Source organism: Magallana gigas, chromosome 7, assembly GCF_963853765.1.
Source record: "Magallana gigas chromosome 7, xbMagGiga1.1, whole genome shotgun sequence".
Lineage (NCBI taxonomy): Eukaryota > Metazoa > Mollusca > Bivalvia > Ostreida > Ostreidae > Magallana > Magallana gigas.
The window spans coordinates 52209518-52230282 of NC_088859.1; the positions used below are offsets into that span (position 1 = coordinate 52209518).

The 20765-nt window shown below is 35.7% G+C and overlaps 2 protein-coding genes across 4 annotated transcripts; one reads left to right on the forward strand and one right to left on the reverse strand.

The window, feature by feature from the left end:
* The first annotated feature begins 6519 nt into the window (after nucleotides 1-6519).
* LOC105335481 (uncharacterized) lies at nucleotides 6520-14124 on the forward strand. 3 transcript variants are annotated; one of them, XM_011439346.4, is made up of 4 exons: nucleotides 6520-6654; nucleotides 7684-7786; nucleotides 13260-13464; nucleotides 13881-14124. In XM_011439346.4, the coding sequence occupies exons 1-4, from the start codon at nucleotides 6605-6607 to the stop codon at nucleotides 13937-13939; spliced, it is 417 nt and encodes a 138-aa protein (XP_011437648.1). In that variant the 5' UTR covers nucleotides 6520-6604; the 3' UTR covers nucleotides 13940-14124. The 3 variants fall into 3 exon arrangements, with proteins under 3 accessions (XP_011437648.1, XP_011437650.1, XP_065922322.1); XM_011439348.3 differs by lacking the exon at nucleotides 6520-6654 and adding an exon at nucleotides 6801-6856; XM_066066250.1 differs by lacking the exon at nucleotides 6520-6654 and adding an exon at nucleotides 7383-7501.
* A 709-nt stretch (nucleotides 14125-14833) lies between these two features.
* Nucleotides 14834-18603, reverse strand: LOC105335483 (group XIIA secretory phospholipase A2). The gene is made up of 4 exons (XM_034459118.2): nucleotides 18271-18603; nucleotides 17796-17863; nucleotides 16350-16515; nucleotides 14834-16025 (listed from the first exon to the last, which is right to left on the reverse strand). Exons 1-4 carry the CDS (start codon nucleotides 18482-18484, stop codon nucleotides 15712-15714), a joined length of 762 nt encoding a protein of 253 aa, XP_034315009.2. The 5' UTR covers nucleotides 18485-18603; the 3' UTR covers nucleotides 14834-15711.
* Nucleotides 18604-20765: the final 2162 nt, after the last annotated feature.

Consider the following 20765-nt stretch of genomic DNA (forward strand, 5'->3'; position numbering starts at 1 on the left):
GAACTTTCTCGCCAAAACAGCATCGGAACTCCTCCCCTTCACCCCCGCCCAAAACAACAGACCACTTCAATACGCTGTTTGATCTAGCTGTCGATCTTTAGCTCTACGGGAAAATTCGGGTTGAAATGCGATATGTCAACCCAAAGTTTCCCATAAAGCTACCGATTTCTAGAATTTAAAACTAACTTTTACACAATTATTTATAAAAGTTTAAAATTGTTATAACTTCAACTTTTCCTAAATTTAAAAAAAAATTAAAAAACATATATATTTAGTAAAATACAAAAGCTCGAAACATTTCGAAGTTCAAGGGCCAAAAACTCTGCTGCAACATACTACACTTATCTAAGAAATTAAACTTTGTTCCATCAATTCGGAAAATAAGGGCGAGCAGACTAAAGAGCTAACAATATACATGTATGTATATATTTAATATCATTCATATGAAAAAGCATAACATACACATCAATTCTATACTATCTGTATAACAGAACTGAAACTAGACGGAAGGACGAAGGAAATACTTTGACCAAGGTTAGATTACCAAAAATTCTAGGACAAGTTACAAAGTTCTACGCTCCTTCCATACACAATATTTCCACGTGTAAAATATATCTGCATAGTGAGACAGCTTACCGTGTTAGGAGGTCGACGCTTTATCGTGTAAAGAGAGATAACTCGCTCTACTGCATTGGATTCACAGCTTTTTTTCATTATCTGAATCATTTTTATTTTTAATTCGTACAGTGTATAAAAATTTAGTTTGATTGGTATTATCTCTTGAACAGTACGAAATAAGTGGATTGCGTTGAATGATAAAACAGGAGTTTTTTCTGCCTTTCCCACAGAATGTCATGTAGAGTTTGTTGTTGACTGCTATGTCTAATGTGGATACATCTAAACAGCTGGGAGCCGAGGATCTCGACAGAATCATATGATATACATGTACAAAAGAAAAGATTTACCATTAACAGTAAGATGCAGAATTTGACTCGCTCGCTTATACACGTGAACATTTTAAGTTTCTTTAGAACAGAATCAATTGGCGTGAATTATTTCGAATTATTTCTTCTTGTGGAGGGTCGATGGACCTTAAGATAATTTTTCAAAAATAAGTATACACTTATATTGCTATCATCTACTGAGAGTGTTTCCTTTCTGATTGTCAGGCGACCACATTCTGCGAGTCAGGTGGTTTAGATAATGAAAATGATCAAAAAATTCCAAGTTGTCATATTTTACTTTTTTTTATATATACATCCACACAGTAAATTCAAAAATTACAATTTGACAGATCGATTTTTTTTTTAATGTGATCGATTTTATAGATAGGACTAATGACTTACAACCCATGTTATGTAATGACATGTCATTAGTATTTTTATCTAACAGACCAATTACAATGTCATGGGAATGCTTACATCCATATACTGTAGACTAATCAATCAGCGATTGTCAACGAACATCGTATTTAACGTTTCTCCCGAACTCTCTTGCTCAAATAAATAACCATTAGATGTATTATTATCTCTAATCGGCCACATTGTTTCATGCAATTTGACTATTTCCTTTCAAGAAAAAATAGATATAATTAAATATTTGCTTTTTACTAAAGTATCGGTCCTATGGGAAAGCTTCCATTTTCTCTTTATTGGTCCAATGATTTTGAAGTGATAATTTGACGTCATAGACTCATTGTGACGTCTGAGAGGGAATGGGGTTGATAGAGTATACCGAATGACGCATCAATGTTTTGATACAAACATGCATTTTCATAATCGCCAAACCCTGAAGTATTATTAACCATAAACAATTTTTTTCTTGAAGCCAATTCGATCGTATACAGGCATGTTTACGCTCTGTGGAGAGGAATCAAATAGGCAGGCGGGCCCGGTCGGCGAGCTTACTACAACCCATTCACTTATAAAATTTACTCCTCTCATGAACGGTACAACTTGATACACTTAATTTCAAAGCAAAAACTGAAGAGGTCTCTGCTCTGCTGGATAAACTTCGCTATATTAGACGTAATGTGATGTACAATGGTATATTTTGTCAATAAAACCATATGATTACAAAGATTTTATTTGATCAATTAATATAAGTAATGTCATATTGTTACATTTACTAGAGTAACACATCACATTGTATTATAGTAAGGTCTTGAGAATCATACATCAAAGCAAAATATTTCATATATCATAAGTATTATTGCTGATAAAACAACATCAAGCTTAAAAAAGGTACAAAAGAATAATGAATTCGGGGTTTCAATATTTTACTACGTTTTTTGGAGGAAATAATATATATCTAAGAACAATATCTAAGTTTTTCTTTCAGGTTGCACACCACTTTTTATTTTTACTATATATTCTAATAAAATTACGCAAGTTTAGATGCAGGTAGCAAATTTAAACGTCTGGGCAAATCCCCCTTTACAACTTTTAAAACAATAGTTCCTTAACAATTTAGTAGCAAAAAACACACAGCCATTCACAAAGCACGATGGTTTGTTTACATCAAAGTTGTACATGTGCTTAAAAATCAAGCCCAGGCCTTTTCACCCCCTGCCGAAACAACTAATATCAACATTCAATTGATCTCGTATTTTTTTTTAAAGTGGGAAAATCAGATATTTTACATTGTACATGTCGTTTTTATATCATAAAAATACAGCCCCTGTTGCTGGCGGAAATACCCTATTACGCGAAGGGGAATTAGGGATTTATTTTGACTCAGCCATGTTTTGACGTGAACCTTCGGAAAAATGGTGACGTGAGACCTGCAAGTTGCATATGCGTTTAAATTTCTATAATAGCAAAATTCATTGATTTATCATATTGCTCGTGCCACACCCTATATCTAATAATATCTAATACCAGACTAAAGTGGAATGAAGAGAGTAAATTCGAGCGGCGAGAAAAATAATCGAGACACCAATCACACTATCGCTCAGTTTTTCTCTAAAAGCAACTGAGCAAACGTTAACTCTGAAGGATTGTGGGAAATTACCCCCAACCAGACCCGACCACCCGGCGATTGTAAGGAATAATATTGAGTAAACGTTGTGGGGTGGGTCTCGTGTCAAAGGAGGTAATTTTTGTTGAATGGTAGTAAAACTTTGTCAATAAAAATAACAAGATTATTAAATGGGTCAGTTAGAACAAAAGGAAACAAACCCGTTCCATACAAAGAAATTGCGGAGAAATAGAGCACAGGCATTGGTTGGAAATGAAGCATTAGTCGGTGAGCTTAAGACCTTTGTTTTCTTTGACGTTGGTCTTTAATCAAACTTCGGAAACACGTGACAAGAAGAAGGATATTGGGAGGGAAAATTCATGAAATGTTAATCGAATCTCGCTTCAAAATAATTCACCTGTTAATATTTGATTTCGGAAAGTCAGTCACTCTAAATTAATCACAAGCCTTTCAGAACTTTGATTTCAAATAATCAGACTATTTATATATATGTAGTTCTTACTTTACATCAAAATTATGGTGAAAAAAACAACCAATAACCATTTGTATATATATTCCATATCTTGTTGCGATTGTTCTTGGAAGCCAAAGTTATGTCAGATTGTTTAATCTGATTTTTATATTGATGGGCGTAATAATAAAGATTCAATAGGTTCATTATAATCGAAATATAAACGCGTTTACATACTACTAAATCCGTACTATCGGCTACAGTTTCTTTGTTTTTGTTTGTTTAATTGCTGACCTGTGAATGGACACTCATCAGCAATGTGCCCTGACTCTCAACAAGTGTGGGAAGACACTATACATATATACAGGTCAACCCTCCATCGTCCACGAAAAGGGAGGGGGTCGGAATATCCAGGTATCGATCTCTTTTGGGTCAGTGCGTTCTCTCACGTCACGAACGGAAGTTTGTCCATTAAATCTCAAGTCGTGGCCCGTTATGACCATCCTCTACTGACCAAGGCCAAACAAGAGCAAATCCCCGATAACCTTGAGGGTTGTTATCTCATGCAAAAACCAATAAACGAACAGTTAGGTTTCAGGATTGAAATTATATCATCGAAACTGTAAGCCGCTATCAAAATAAAAGAAACCAAGATTTCTGGACCTAATATAACCCTTTGTAAACGACAAAAGGTTAAAGAAAAGACAGAGCCCAATCTGTTAAAAAATTGTCTACCTTTGGTCTCAGAATTGTCAGGACCGTCAAGTAAAACTGACAGTTATTGCAGGTAACCAGTTTATGAGATATAGAACCCAGGCTATCATTACAAGAAACCAGTTTTTGTGCGCTATAGAGCAAAGGCTGCAATTGCCGGGAACCATTTGTGTGAGGGTATAAAGCGAAGACTGCAATTGCCAGTGTGTTTGGGATGTAGAACTGTCAAAAAGCTGTCATTGCAGAGAACCAGTGTGTGTGGGGTGTAGGGCTAAGGTTACCAATGTCAGGAACTAGGTTGTGAGGAAGATTCGCTATACATGTAATCGAAAAATAAACCCACGCCTATCAGTAACTGGGATAAATATGCTTCTCTGTCTCCTTTTTGTAAAGTTTCAGTCATCTCCATATGACGTAATTGCAGCATTTCTTGTGTGCAAAAATTGGGTCTTTGGGGTAGGTGGCTCTCTATTTTTGGGCGAGAAATCACAAGATTGCACATGGCAGAGATCAACGCCCACGGTACCACACACATAATACGTGCTTGACGGAAAAGTAATTAAAACACAGAAGATATAAAACATGCTTTCGAAATGATAATATGATTTGATGTTATGCGTGTTCCCCTTGATTTTACAACTAAGGACACGTTTTTACAATGAATTTTGAATTATTTTCACTCAAAAAATTCAACACTTTGAAAGGATCGCTGTCAAGAGGTTAAATTTTAAAACGTGTAGTTATTGAATTTTGATACACGCAGATCAAACACCTTTCATTATTAGTTAAATTGATTTTTTGTGCTTAATTCAATGTTAAAATAATGTGGTGTATTTCTGTACATCCAGAAATTTGCGCGGCGTTGACATCTGGATGTGGCGGAGATGATTAAATTATTCAACATAGTATTTTTTACAGCAAAGATAAGACATAAAGGCGGCTATGTTTTATGAAGAGTCAATAATTGGATCTGATGATTTCTATACCTTTACCGAACTGAGAACAAAAACAATCGCATTACTATAATCATAATCAGACCAATGCCATTAAAACCTGAGTCGGAATGATAGTACTAAGGTGGTGTTTCAACGCCGGTGGTGATACAATTTCCTGGCAATGAAGTGGCCAACAGGAGGAGGTGCCGGTGATATCACTTTACAGTGAATACTGAGTCAAAAGGTGTAAAGAACAATCCTTAAGAGGACTAAGCAAAGTCAAGTCGAGAAGATAGATTATATTCTTGTAGTTTACCTTTTGAATGTCAGCCAGATTTATCTGACGAAGTGGTCACTCCTGATCTATTGTATTGATGTATATTGTGTAATTGAACATTTCAAAATATGTCATAATCTCAAATCTAATACTTTAATTTTTGGCGTATGGGGAAACTGAACTTTGTACTCTAAATCTAATTTATCATTACAATCCAAAGGCTCAGTGGTTAACAGATTAACCATCAGATCTACCTGAAATTGTAAGACGTGGTTTGTTGAGCTATTAACAAGCTTTACTTTTAAAAAGTCCATAAATGTTTCCTTTTAAAACTGGGTATTTTCACATATCTTTATATTAAGCTCTTCTTCTTTGAGATCAATACAGTCTAAAAATGGTCACGATCACAGAGTCCTCTTAAAGTTGTGCTCTTTGTTGACAGATGTGTATATGTAACTTGTACAGCTTGTACCATTTGTATGACTTTTGAATGAATGAATGTAAAATGAATGAATTAATTAATTAATTTAAGAACTGAACTGAAAACTGTCCGATGATGATGATGTCAAAGGATCAACTAGGTAGCTGGGTCAAATAATTTTAAAAAGCAAGAACAGCGAAGGATAAAAACAGTCACAAATACAATAACATTGATAACATCAAAGCATATAGAATTAAACCAATAAAAGTATGATATGAACCCCAAGAAGCAAGGATTTAAAGGGCGTAAATACTGTTATTGTAAACAAATCGAACTCCCCAAAACCATGAAACAGAAACTTGAAAAATCATACTTTAGTTACTAAAGGTAAATGTACAACATGTGCTGTACGAGAAAACGGAAACGAAAAACATCATTTATGTATAAATATAAATAAAACATAAACCAAGGTGTTGAATTTAAGTAAAAAAAAATAGATAGAACCTTCAAACTAAAAAATAACCCAGGAATTTTAAGAAAAAATCAACGGAAAATGCATACCAAAATGGAAGAGTTCGTGTTTTTGAACAACGTCAAAATTCTGAGAATCGGTCTATTTAATTTTCAAGTTTTATGACACTTCCGTTGTGAACCCTCCGTATATTGTAATTGATCAATTAGCATTAATTGCGTTTGCTAAATAATTATCGATGGAGATCGTGTGACATTAAATTTTTCTCCAACTTTAGAAAGAGAGAGTTGATTTATCGGAGAAACACAGGTAGTTGATGACGACAGATGATCAGGTATAAAACCCGCACTGGGGTATGGACACCAGTACCAGTAGAGCGTGGACGATCAACACACGTGCGTACAGGTAAGAACCGCCTTATTACAGTAAAAGTTTGGTCAACCACCTGTGCACAGGTAAAAATATTAAAACTGGGTACGGTATTAGAATCCGCAATATTGTATATAAAATTGAGTATACTGTACAGGTGTGACAAACAGTAAACACCTGTCTGAAGTAAGATACAGATGTACAGCGCCATTGAGAGACGAGTTGGAACTCTCGTCAGGTAATAAAGGAAACTGTCTTTAGGCGAATCAACTTTACCCTTGTGGACCATAATTTAAATATTTACCTTAATCAGGTAAGGTTAGACGTCGTTGGTACGAGCATGGACAATTTGTCGGGAAATCTAGCCTAACTACGTTTCTATGGCTACAAACAAAACGTACACCTTACAGCAGGCTCCGGGACAGTATCACTCAGATTGGCTCACTTTTGATCTAGGTCTCAGCAGTATTACAAGAAAAAAATTTGGAAAAGTAAGACTGAGTTCAAAGTGAGCTTGTCTTAGTAATACGGCTCCAGGAAATGTATACATGGTGTTCCTCGCCATTCTCTCCAGTCATTACACTTTGTCGGACTGACGAAACACATATCGCGGAAATCGTATTTGTTCCGGGCAGGAATAAACTACGGACCATCAGGGTTCGGCCACTTCAGACCCATCTTGATAACACTCAGCGTCAACAGTCGTGTTTACAGACGGACGGAGAGTGCAAGGCGGACTTATACTGAGTGCCGAGGCTCGGCGATAATCGACTTGGAGCGCCCTCCTGGACGGACCGGTGCTGAATTGGTTTTAATTGGAGATAACGTAACGTTCTCCATCTGTTGTGCCATAATTGACCATTTGTGTTCTGCCCCTTCACAGGTTCCATCTTTCTTTTAAAAAACCCTCATATCAAATCCTCGATAAATGTGTCCGATTCCCTAAAGAAGTCATCGATTGATTTTGAAGATGACTTGTTTAGGATATAAACCCCCTCTGCAGCGCAGATTACTAAGTATCGCTTAGTGAATAGTAGCGTAACGGCATTCCTTTTTCACTTACAGAAGAAACAACATGGCGGCTGTTAAACTGGTTCTCTTTGTGTCTATGGTGGCAGTGGTGCTAACGTTACCAACAGACAAGTCCAAGTCACGATCCGTCCAGAAGGTAAGTCCTAGTTCTAGTTCTTCCAGACACCTGTAGACGATCTCCTTAGTTCTAGGTATATAAGACACATGTAGTCGATCTCATTTAGTTCTAAGTCTTCCAGATACATGTTGGCGATCTCTTTTAGTTCTTGGTCTCCCAGACACCTGTAGACGATCTATTTAGTTCTAAGTCTCCCAGACACCTGTAGGTGATATCTTTAGTTCTAAGTCTTCCAGACACCTGTAGACGATCTCTTTAGTTCTAGTTCTCCCAGACACCTGTAGACGATCTCCTTAGTTCTAAGTCTCCCAGACACCTGTAGACAATCTCCTTATTTCTAGGTCTTTCAGACACGGGTGGACGATCTCCTTAGTTTTAGATCTTCCAGACACATGTAGCGATCTCCTTAGGTCTCCCAGATCTCCTTAGCTCTAGGTATTTCAGAGACATGTAGACGATCTCTAAGCCCGAGTTCTAAGTTTCTCAGACACCTGTCGATGACGCCGATTTGAAAACCCAGAATAGAAATTCAGTCCAAAGGGGAAGGGTGACGGTGGATGATAGCTCTTCTTATTCAAAAGTGAGCGTCAGTTATAGAAAATGAATGAATAGATAACTAGGAATGGTATATGTACGACAGCCGACGTCCTGCGCAGTGTATAAAGTAACTTCACAATATGTCAAATTAACAAGCAGTCGATGAGTATTCAAATTTTGTAAGAAATTATTATCTGGGATATAAACATTTATCTCCTATTTTTCTATATAGTCAAAATCAAACAGTAGTATTTAAGTTATGTATTTAGAAATATATTTGTTCTCATAGATTATATTGAACCAATTTTCTTTTCTTTAATACCGAGCGCAGCGAGAGGCGGGCGAAGCCCGCCTCGCGAAGCGAGGATTAATGGTAACACGTATATATATGAAAATCAGTGAAAAATGAAAGTTGAATCAGGGGTACTAAGGCCAAAAAAAATTTCTTCCAGCCCTGGGCGCCGCCATATTGGCAGCCATTTTGTTTTTAAAAAGTTAGTTCGGTCATTGATTGACTGGTACTTATCGATCTTTATTGCCCCTGAACTCGATTAAATAAGTTCCAATGTTACATTTGAAGGTAATTTGAATTAAAAGAAATTAAAAAGGAAACCAGATAAGTTTCAGTAGTGCTTCAAGCAAGAAACACGACTTGTTCTATGTATGTCTTATCAAATTATCAGATGGAAAATAAAAACATAAACGTCAAGGAACTGAACTTTTAGATACTTAATAAAATATTCAATGTCATTACAGCGGCATTCATATGAATTTAATTGATGAACAATGAAAGAAGAAATAAAAAAAAGTTCGGAATCACGTAACTCTCTTCGGCTATTTCCGAAGACAAAACGTGAACGTTTTACGTCTGAAATATGACGTCATAATGTAGACTGAGCACGCGACGTTTAGTTTAACGAATGGTATGAGTAGGCAGGCGGATCCTACTGTATGCGTTTTTTAAAATAGATTTTATCATACAAAAATCGAACTGCACTGTGTTAAATCTGCGCTCGGTCCAACGGTCACACCGTTTACATATTACGATTGAATACGCGGCTTAATAGTAATTTCGCAACATTATAAACAATACATTGATATACTAGTAGAGAAATAAATGTAGAACACTGCTTTATTAAGGTTAACAAGGAAGTTAAATACTTGTTATACCGAGCGCAGCGAGAAGCCCGCCTCGCGAAGCGAGGATTAATGGTAACACGTATATATAAGAAAATCAGTGAAAAATGAAAGTTGAATCAGGGGTACTAAGGCCAAAAAAAATTTCTTCCAGCCCTGGGCGCCGCCATATTGGCAGCCATTTTGTTTTTTAAAAGTTAGTTCGATCATTGATTGACTGGTACTTATCGATTTTATTGCCCCTAAACTCGATTAAATAAGTTCCAGTGTTTCAATAGAAGGTAATTTGAATTAAAAGAAATTAAAAAGGAAACCAGATAAGTTTCAATAGTGCTTCAATCAAGAAACACGACTTGTTCTATGTATGTCTTATCAATGATCAGATGGAAAATAAAAACATTAACGTCAAGGAACTGATCTTTTAGATTCTGAATAAAGTATTCAATTTTATTACATTGACATTCATATGAATTAAATTGATGAACAATGAAAGAATAAAATTTTTTTTCGGAATCACGTAACTCTCTTCGGCTATTTCCGAAGACAAAACGAACGTCTTACGTCTGAAATATGACGTCATAATGTAGACTGAGCACGCGACGTTTAGTTTAACTTTGACGAATGATTTGAGTAGGCAACCATGCTGGCGGATCCTATGCACTGTGTTAAATCTGCGCTCGGTCCAACGGTCACACCGTTTACATATTACATGATACAAATATATCGTATCTAATAATATTAAATTAAATGTACATTTGTCAGAATACATCCTATATGCTAAGGTCAGGCTATTCGATATAACCGGTATAATTCTATGTCTTTGGTGAAAATGCATCAATGAAATAAAATAACACTTGTAATTATCTAAAAAAAAAAAACAAAACAAAACAAAAAAACTAATGGCCACCCGTAACTACTACCTGTATACTAGTAGATAAGTACAAGTATTCCGCAGACTGTGTTCGCATCTGACCATGGTTAAACAATTACATGTACATCCGGTGCACATATCATCGTTGATTTGCAAGTTGCAAAATGTAAAACTAAAATGGTTTTTAATCAGTTTATATTGCCATACATGTACATGTTATAGCCACATATGATAGGAAGACTTAATCCTTATGCTCTTTCTAGCTCTTGCGAATAAACTTTGTGTGACGATTTTACTGGGTTTAGGTGGAGATGAGTTTTTTTTTAGAAACCCAGGTCAATAAAAACGGCAGATCCCCAGGATCATAATTAGGTGGTAATGAACATACGACTGTGAAAACACAGATTATGGTAACATTTTTAAAGGTTGTCTATTTCATTGATTGAACTTGATATATAAATTGAGGCTTTGAATCAACTGTTGTTGCCATAGTTACTTAACGTTTTGTGTGAGTAGGTTTCAATAGCAATAAACTCAAGCGCAGAAATAACAGTTTGTACACATCAAAACTATAGGTACCAATAGTTATGTGAACAGGCATTTATGATAAAAAAAATCCCAATTTTTCTGGTCTTCTTGTACAGTCTATGTTAAACTTCCGCCGCGTATATCAAACTAAAAATATTGAAGCACGCGATCAATTTTGGGAGTTTTTTTAAAGAGGTGTGTGATTTTTTTTATAGATAATTCTGTGAAACCGGAATTATCTTTAATTTTTTATTTCAACATCTATAAATTAATGCCACTAACTTCAATTGGGTGGCTGCAGAAAAGTGACGTGTGTATATAAGTACGTGTATGTAAGGTAAGATGTAAGGAAAACACTATTATAAGTTTTGATAATGCATTGTTGTGTTCGCCTATAAAACGTTAAAACTGCGAATATTCGTTCACCAACTTTACAATATTTAGGGTAACCAAGAAAGACCTTTTCTAGAACGAAATGAAACGATTGCTATCAACATGATATATTTTGTTAAAATGTCCACTCGCTAACAAATTGTCTGATGCTCAAATCGACACAGACTTTCTCTCTATGATATATATTATATAATTTTACTTTCTCTCTATGCTATACCGGTATATGATATACTTTTAACATATTAGGAAGTGTTACCATATATAGAGGAGAGGGCGCTCTGAGTTTCTGAGCCTGTGCCCATTGACAGTTGTAATTTTGTAGAATAAAAATATGTTCAAATCGAAACCATATATTGGTGTTTTTATCAAATTGGCTCGACATACGTACGATTTGTTAGAAATGTGATATTGGACTTAGAAGTAAAAATCGTAGCTAATAGTAAAAAAAAAAAGATTTATTTGGATAATTGACCAGTAAAAATATGTAATAACTTCAAAGTCGCCACGCAAAGTGTTATCTGAATACCTCAAATCATGACTATCATGAAATTAAATTAATACTGATATATTCCAATCTACAATATTCACGAACGCCAATGGCTGTAATGAAAGACCCGTGTAATTATCAACAAACCCGTCTGTTCTTGTTTTATCCAGGACTTCGGTCTGTGTGATAAAATACGACAGACATCAGGGCAGTTCTGATTGTTAATCGTCATTTCATCGAACCTTTCGTCATCGAATCTTGAAATTAATAAACAATTATCAAGGGAGCGCGACATCAAAACATGCTCATTCAGCGATTTGTCTGAAATCATGGAACTTAATTCATCGAGGCAACATGAAATGGATCTCCTATATTTAGAGAGCTGTGTTTCCACGGACTCGCCCGATAACCGGGTTTTATCCCTGATTATATAAACACGGACCGGATCAATCGCCCAGGGGACTTTCATGTTGCACGTTCCGAATTTGCCTCCTCTTTTCAACTTGATCTAAAATTGGAGGGTTAATTAATGAAATGATTTTTTTCTAATTCTTTTGGGACTCAATATAATGACAACGTATGATATTAGATTTCCTCTTATCACGACTGAAAATATGGAACCTGCAGTACCTTTCTCTATTTCTGGATGTACCTGACGATCAGCGCGTGGTTGTTAAACTTATCACCGTTCACTAGAACTGCTTGATTAGCCGTCATTTCTTTAATGCAGGTTTATCGGCGGTTGTTAACTTTATCAGAAGTTACTGGACTAGTTTTTCTAGGAGACAATAAGAATTTGTTTTTGCCCATTAACCGTAGATACACATCACGTTCAAAGAATAAAAAGGAGGAGTGAGACATACAGACATGTAAACACAGTCTGACTGTGGGTTGGCTCTATGTTATGACATGTATTCAAATTCAGCTCATCAGCTTCTAATGCGGTAACAACAAGAAATAAAGTCAGCAATGTTTCAAAATTCTTCTAACGTAAAACAGGAAGAATCCATCATAACTCGACTTGAATTAAATCATGAGTAGATATTTTGCATTCAGAAGAAATTCTAGGCATAATCAACTACAGACTCTTGAGGCATATCAGGTTTGAAAACACCCTTCCCTTTAATACTGAGCTTTTTATAAATACAAAAATTGCGGGGATAATATTTCATATAAATAAGTAGATTTCCTGCCTACTATCACACAGTGTCTGATGAGAGGCGCAATCATTTAACACTGTAATCTGTTCCACTGTGAATGGAGACACATTAACATGTCTTTTAGAGATATAAGAAATCCATGGGAGCACACGTTTACTTTACAATAAAATACACAGGTGTATATATATTTAATATCTTTAGATTGAGGGAAGTATATTGATAGACAGGGAATTAACACAATCCAAAAATTATTAAGCAAAAAAATAAAATGAAATAAAATAGAAAGAACGGGTGGGGTCATAGTACTCCTAGTTTTCAGTTGCCTGCGATCAAGCTAAGCTGCTAAGCTTCATTGTAATTTTCCCGCTTCTTTTTCAGCGATCAGCGCCCTCTCTCGACAAACGCTCAGTGTTCGACATGTTCGACAAGTTCGATCTGAATGGAGACTCCAAGCTGGAATTCCACGAAATAGCCTACTTCTTCTTCAACAATTTCCACTTCTCCCTGAACGAAGCCGAAAGATACGCTCAACAACAGCTCAACAACTTCGACATCAATAAAGATGGCGTCCTTGATATTTGGGGTAGGGGAACATTTCTTACAAAAGACTTAGTACATGTCACATGTTAATTGCTGTGATGCTAGATTTAGTTACACGAATTGGACTATAATTCGCCACAAATATCATTTTTTTAATATCTTGAAATACATGTAGGATACATCTACGTGTAACATGCACTGAACACACGGTATTGGATACAACAGTTAATACAAAACCTCACCTACATTTGATAACTTTGGAATACCAAAAGAAGTAGTGAAATTTCTTCCCCTTACCCCCTATTCAATATTCTATATCATTCTGTTCTATGAAAGAACGGAATTCTTTTATAACGCACAAAGGAAGTAAATAAACAATGATAATGTTGATCTGTTTTTCAGAGTTCAGAGTAAAATTTACATCTTGAGGATAATGTTATGTTTAAATCTGTTTTTCAGAGTTTCTAAAAGATCCTCCCAGATCTGAGAGCGTGGACACGGCGGACATGTACTACTAAAGCCCCGCTCGGCATAACAGATGTTGACTGTAATAAACAGGATTGTCAGGGTGCTCCATCTGAAACATTACATCGTCATGTGAACTAAACGACTGTCTTTAAAAACACACATAATGATCAACATAATTTACGCGAAATGTACATTAAATTGTCTATTTACAGAATACAGATGCTTTTTGTGTCAATTTGGTGTTGTTGGTTTGCTTGAATAATATTATACGTGTTTTTAAATCTAATACTAGTAACCTTTTCATGAAACATCTTCGCTAGCTGAGGGTTTTTGGTCATCCCCCTCCCCCCATTTAGGGGGGGGGGGGGTGGACCGAAAATCTTATGGGGAGCGGAGTGGACCGAAAACTCTTGGCTAGCGAAGATGTTTAATGATAACATGAAAACAATAAACTTTATATTTAAAATATATATAATGATAAAATTGAAAAATATAGGACCCATAGTTCATCTGGAGGAGTTGAAAGTGTGTTGTACTCGGTTCCAAGATATCCTGGATTTACATTTTGCCTAATTGCATTATATTTATAAATAACTCAGGGTTCAAACGATGTTCATTCAAAAGTATGAAAAATTTCCAAGATTTCCCAGTCAAAACGCTCCTGTTAGCCCATCAGGTTTCAATATAATGCTAAAAAATGCGATGTCTACGGAGATTTTGCATTGCAGCAAGCCCGGCTGATAACGTTGTAAAATTGCGCGATGTATTCCGAGTGTATTCAGAATGGAGAAAAGATGTAAACATTCCCCATTAAAAATCTCCGTACGGAGTCTGTTTTCGTTCCTGTGAATTTTTCCGAGTGACAGTTGATAATGTGTCAATGAATTTATTTTGGAAATTATCCCTTTCAACTATTCCAATTGCACTTTTTTTAAAGATATGTGTATTTTGATTGAAAATCGTCCAAATGTGTTGCATAAATATCTTGGGACAGACTATAGGAAGAGTGAGAGGGAATATTGGATTTACAATGCCACGATAAACATATTGATCTGAATATACTTGCTTCAGTGTACGTAAATTGCGTATAGGAGAGAAATAATTTCCATTTTGCATGAAAGGGAGGTAAACCTACTGGTATTTTTATAAAGAATGTTTGAAACGTGAAATTATATGACAAACTGTATAAATTTTTTTATAGGTATAATAAAGCGTTTGTGTAAAATCCACTATTAATATATATACACGGATATAACAGTTACATCATTTATCTGATGTACATGTATGTTATACACAGAACATAAAAAATTATATACAATTGATTTACAAAAGTGTGCACGAACCAGTGTACATACGAATATAGAGGATAATATATCTATTATCATATCAATACATACAGAAAATGACCAAATATGAAAAATTAACAAAATATAAAGATGCTATGCATACAATCTAGTATAACAAATACTATATATATAATTGCGTATTTCACTGATATCAATATAATGTACAATCGTTCAAAAAGGGATAAAATTCAACGAATATAAAAGTTCATAACAATATCTCTTTAAAGACATTTTAGTTTCTACAAAAGTACCGAGCTCTGTTCTACAATACTGTAAAACAGGAAGATAACAGTTGTGTGTATACATACATCTACACAAAAATCCTGCGCACCTGGCATGGACGGAAGAACGTTAAAATCTCGCAGTATCAAATGTATTATCTGTCTGAACTGGGCAATCTGACGGCCCAAACCAGTAACACGAATTCCCGTTTTGAAGTACTTGATTATTTGTACGTGTACCGTATCGACCGGATGTCACAGGTCCTCGTGTTGGTGCCGGTTTTCCGCCTTAAGCTTGGTGGCCTTTAGGACAGTATCTGATTTAGGTACGTCTTTAGTCTTGGAAAAATTCTCCGTATTTTCGTTCTCAGTCCCCGGAATAGGCTTTGCGTTTACCGACTTCTTCCCGTGGATGAGTGTGGATTTTCCCGAGTTGACGCGCAGTACGTCCGGGTCCGAGTCCATGTCTATATCCCCGCAGTCGCACGCCCTTTTCTGGGAGTCCTTAAAGGAAGTACAACCCAACATGGTAGTTCCGGTAAACATCAGTTCTGCCGTCGCCTTACACCCTGCAATAGATCACGTGACAGTTGGAGATGTTGTTAGTAACTATATTCTCCATCCCCTCCATAACAGGTTCACTGTCTAAAACTACATTATTCAGATAGGATACCTATGGATCAATGCATCCAGTTAATTGTCGTCATGGTGTATTACGACAACGTGAAATGGCAAGCGTTTGTAGACATATAGAACAAAACCACTCATGTATACATTATAAAGAACAAGAACTTATACATGCACAACATAATGAGATTATGTTACTAATTTATAAACTCACTGCATATTTTCAGGGTAGAGAGACATTTTTCTATTTCGTATATATAACGTACCTTCAAACTCGTCCTTCTCAAGCGATTTCTCCATTTTCTTACACATATTAAGAAGACAAGCCTTAAAATCACTGTCACATTTATCCTTGTTGGAGTTACACGTGTCGTAACAGAAGTCATGCTGGTCACAGCACTTTGTCATCAGTGGAACAGTGGAGGTGTCGATCTACGGAACAAGTACATGTAGAACAAATACACGTAGAACAAATACATGCTCTATCTCATGTAGAACAAATACATGCTCTACCTCATGTAGAACAAATACATGCTCTACCATATGTAGAACAAGTATATGCTGAACCACATGTAGAACAAGTAATTATTGAACCAAATGTAGAACAAGTATATGCTGAACCACATGTAGAACAAGTAATTATTGAACCAAATGTAGAACAAGTATATGCTGAACCACATGTAAAACAAGTAATTATTGAACCAAATGTAGAACAAGTATATGCTGAACCACATGTAGAACAAGTAATTATTGAACCAAATGTAGAACAAGTACATGCTGTACCACATGTAGAACAAATACAAGCTGTACCTCATGTAGAACAAGTACATGCTGTACCACATGTAGAACAAATACATGCTGTACCTCATGTAGAACAAGTACATGCTGTACCACATGTAGAACAAGTACATGCTCTACCACATGTAGAACAAGTACATGTTGTACCACATGTAGAACAAGTACATGCTCTACCACATGTAGAACAAGTACATGTTGTACCACATGTAGACCAAGTACATGTTGTACCACATGTAGAACAAATACATGTTGTACCACATGTAGACCAAGTACATGCTGAACCACCTGTAGAACAAGTACATGTTGAACCACATGTAGAACAAGTACATGCTCTACCACATGTAGAACAAGTACATGTTGAACCACATGTAGAACAAATACATGCTGAACCACCTGTAGAACAAGTACATGTTGAACCACATGTAGAACAAATACATGTTGTACCACATGTAGAACAATTCATGTAATTGTAAATGTACTACATGTATATGTAGCCAATTTCAACACATAGAAGAAGTACATGTATAGCATGTTCATTTGAATAGGTTTTTAGTTTTAAAGCAGCTTAAGAGGAGGGGATGTTTATTCCCAGAGTGCGTGTGATCCATGCATTTATCGTGCGTTGAGTACATCAGAAACAAGTGGAGGGATAATGGATTTCCATTTAGTATTGCATATGTACACCGATGCATATAGTAACAACCAAATGATTTTTTTTTACTCGGTGGTTAATAAAATTAAACATCAATCTACATTAGTATATAAACTATCATATAATTAAAAAGTAACAACAAAATGATTTATTTTTCTCGGTGGTTGATAAATCATCAATCTACATTAGATCTAGTATATGAACTATTATATAACTAAAATTATAATGGTTTTTTTCTTTATTTCACATTGAAAAAAATTACCTCGAACCCGAACGTTCCGCATCCGTTGCTGGACTTGATGTGGTTTTCACGCGCCTTTGGTTTTATGCCTACAATATATACATGTAAGTGCATAACATATATTGCGAGTTCTCTCTCTTTCACTCTTTTTATTCTCTCTCTCTCAAATTTAAAGTGATTGTGCCATGTTCGGTAGACCGTGCATGTCATTCATTTCCTTTGTGTGATATAATAAACTGCATTCCATTCTCGACTATTATATGTCTAATATGACATAATATCTTTCCTTTGTTATAAAATCCTAGAACGATCAGCTCAGTGCGTTACAGGCACATAGCATCAAAATATAGGTACATGCGTTCACTTTCTTCCATTCATTCTCTCTTACGCTCTCTCTCTCTCTCTACTTTTCATTAGTTTATCTCTACCTGTTTATCATTCTTTCTTTCTCTCGACCTCTTACATTTTCTCCTTATCATTCTTCTCTCTCTCTTACCGTTCGGACACTTAAATGAGCACGGACTGTTGATGGAGTCGAGGGAATCCACGAGTTCCCCCAGCATGTCCCCCACCTTATCTATCATCCCCTCCACATTCCCGGCCTCCCCGTCCGTCAACATGTCGTCCAGTAGATCCCGGGTATTCCCCCGGCTCAGAGCAAGTACCTGCCACAGCACCAACAAACACACCACACGTCCCCACATCGCCATGCTTTCACTTTCAATCCCCCGTCTGCATGTTCAATGTTGTTACGGGGATGTTTACTGTCTGTGTATAGACAGGTAGATGTTTTGTCATTGTTTACCTCTGTTTTGTCAAACCTACGAAAGACGACGAATTTAACAGCTACGTCTTAAGTTTTCATTGGTCGCCGAGATTTAAATCCCAGTTAAATCAATGAGTGGTATTCCCTTAGGATATCGATTTTCACTGAATGGTTTTAATCTTGATGTGTAGGTGTTGTAAAGTATCTAGAACTACTGTAATATGGACAATAGGTTGTATATATGATTATATACCTGTTAGTACTAAACGTCCGCGGTTTTTGGTATCAGTGAAAAGTAAACATTTCACCAAAGTCATTGGTTGTTGAATTATGATTTTAGTGCAAAAAATGAGTTGTTGTGAATCAAATATTTCATATACATAAGTATAACATAAACATGTACTAGAGAATTATAGATAATGTTTGGCATAAAACACCCATGGTGAAATCTTAATAGGACGTATGTCTCAATTAATTAATCATGATTTTTACAATTTACACATGCACGTGTATGAAACCCTCCTCCTATCAGTGCTACACACCATTATTATAACCGGGTAATAATTCATCATAAAGAGTACATGTATATGTGAAAAAAAACTAGTTATTTGTTAATATTCATCAGTGCATTAGATCTAAGAAACAGTCAACTCGTCTTTTATGGGAATTTGAGTCTGACATCAGAGACCACAGAGTTTGAGTCATCTGTTTCATATTTAGATATTTTACTTGAAAAGGACATTAATGGCAACGTAACAACAACAAAAACTTGATAAACGTGGTGACTTCAACTTTAACATCCTTACCAACCACAAAGACGTCCCTGACAATCTGACGAGATAAAAAGATCTGGGGCTCGTTTCATAGAGCGGCCAAAATTTTGGGCTTAAATCCCTTAAAACTGGGATTAACTTAGGCTAGTCCGAGGACTTGCACCGAAACTTAGTCGGGCGTATATATATATATATATATATATATATATATATATATATATATATATATATATATATATATATATATATATATATATATATATATATATATATATATATATATATATATATATATATATCTATCTATCTATCTATCTATCTATCTATCTATCTATCTATATTGCATTTCATAAAGCGGCGTAACTAGAGGTGTAAACTTTAGACTATAGCTTTGGCATAAGTCCTCGATAATGCAGCGTTTTATGACTTTCTGAAATACCAGCTCTGCGCATCCACAGCGTTAGAACAAGTTGTTTTTCATTTGGCTGAGTTACTTAACACAGCGACCCCAAAGAGCTGTTGCTGCGTCCATCGCGCTCTCGTGACGTTTCTTCTGCGTTTATACCGCGCTTCCTCGGCGTTTCTAGTGCGTGGTCATCAAGACCACGAAAACTCGAACAATGGCTGTTGTACAATAGCAAGCGATGTAGTAATAATTATCAAACTGTATGTAGATGACTATGTAAAAAGTAACATTTGCTAATATTCCAAGACCTATCAATGGACGTAGATGGAATTCACGCCATTTGGTTCTGATGTTTTCACATCTTTTCTAACAACTAATAACAGATCTTTTTTGTAGACCTGGGCTGCGTTTTACAAAAGAACTTATGACTTACGACCAAATTAATGAATGCGAATTAATCACCAACTAATCAATGATTTATTCTTATGGCTGGAAAATATAATTATTTGAGTTAAAATATTTGTAAACAAATGGTTTTGTTATACTTTCATGTTAAATACTGAAATCTGATTGGTTAAGACGCAGTTAATAATATTTACTATTACCCTCAGCGTTAGCAACGCACTTGGCAACGGGTAACATTAAAAAATATTACATGCGCGAAAATTATGCGCGTACGGTTCGCTGTAGAATTCACGTTATTCCTATATAAAAGCAGTAAAATTTTCTTAAAAATTTTAAAAAAGACATTCAGTATAACAAAATAAATAGTGCCTGTTTGGGAGGATAACAGTTGAAATTGACACCCCTCGAAAACCATTGTCAACCTCCGCTTCGCGTCGGTTGACAATGGTTTTCTCGGGGTGTCAATTTCAACTGTTACCCTCCCAAACAGGCACTATTTATATAATATCTCAATTCTGTTCTTTAAAGATCGTTTTACGAGGCTGTAAATATCTATGACTTTGTCGTAAGTTCTTCTGACTACTAAGAGTTTTGTCCTAGTCCTTCACTAATTGGTTAGAAGTAGTAATGTTTCAATTACA

Coding starts and splice junctions, on each gene's coding strand:
- LOC105335481 (XM_011439346.4), top strand. CDS start 6,605: ATGGACACCAGTACCAGTAGAGCGTGGACGATCAACACACGTGCGTAC. Junction 7,787..13,259: donor AGTCACGATCCGTCCAGAAG/GTAAGTCCTAGT, acceptor CTTCTTTTTCAG/CGATCAGCGCCCTCTCTCGA. Junction 13,465..13,880: donor TGGCGTCCTTGATATTTGGG/GTAGGGGAACAT, acceptor TCTGTTTTTCAG/AGTTTCTAAAAGATCCTCCC.
- LOC105335483 (XM_034459118.2), bottom strand. CDS start 18,484: ATGGCGATGTGGGGACGTGTGGTGTGTTTGTTGGTGCTGTGGCAGGTA. Junction 16,516..17,795: donor GCGGAACGTTCGGGTTCGAG/GTAATTTTTTTC, acceptor CTTGTTCCGTAG/ATCGACACCTCCACTGTTCC. Junction 16,026..16,349: donor TGAGAAGGACGAGTTTGAAG/GTACGTTATATA, acceptor GATCTATTGCAG/GGTGTAAGGCGACGGCAGAA.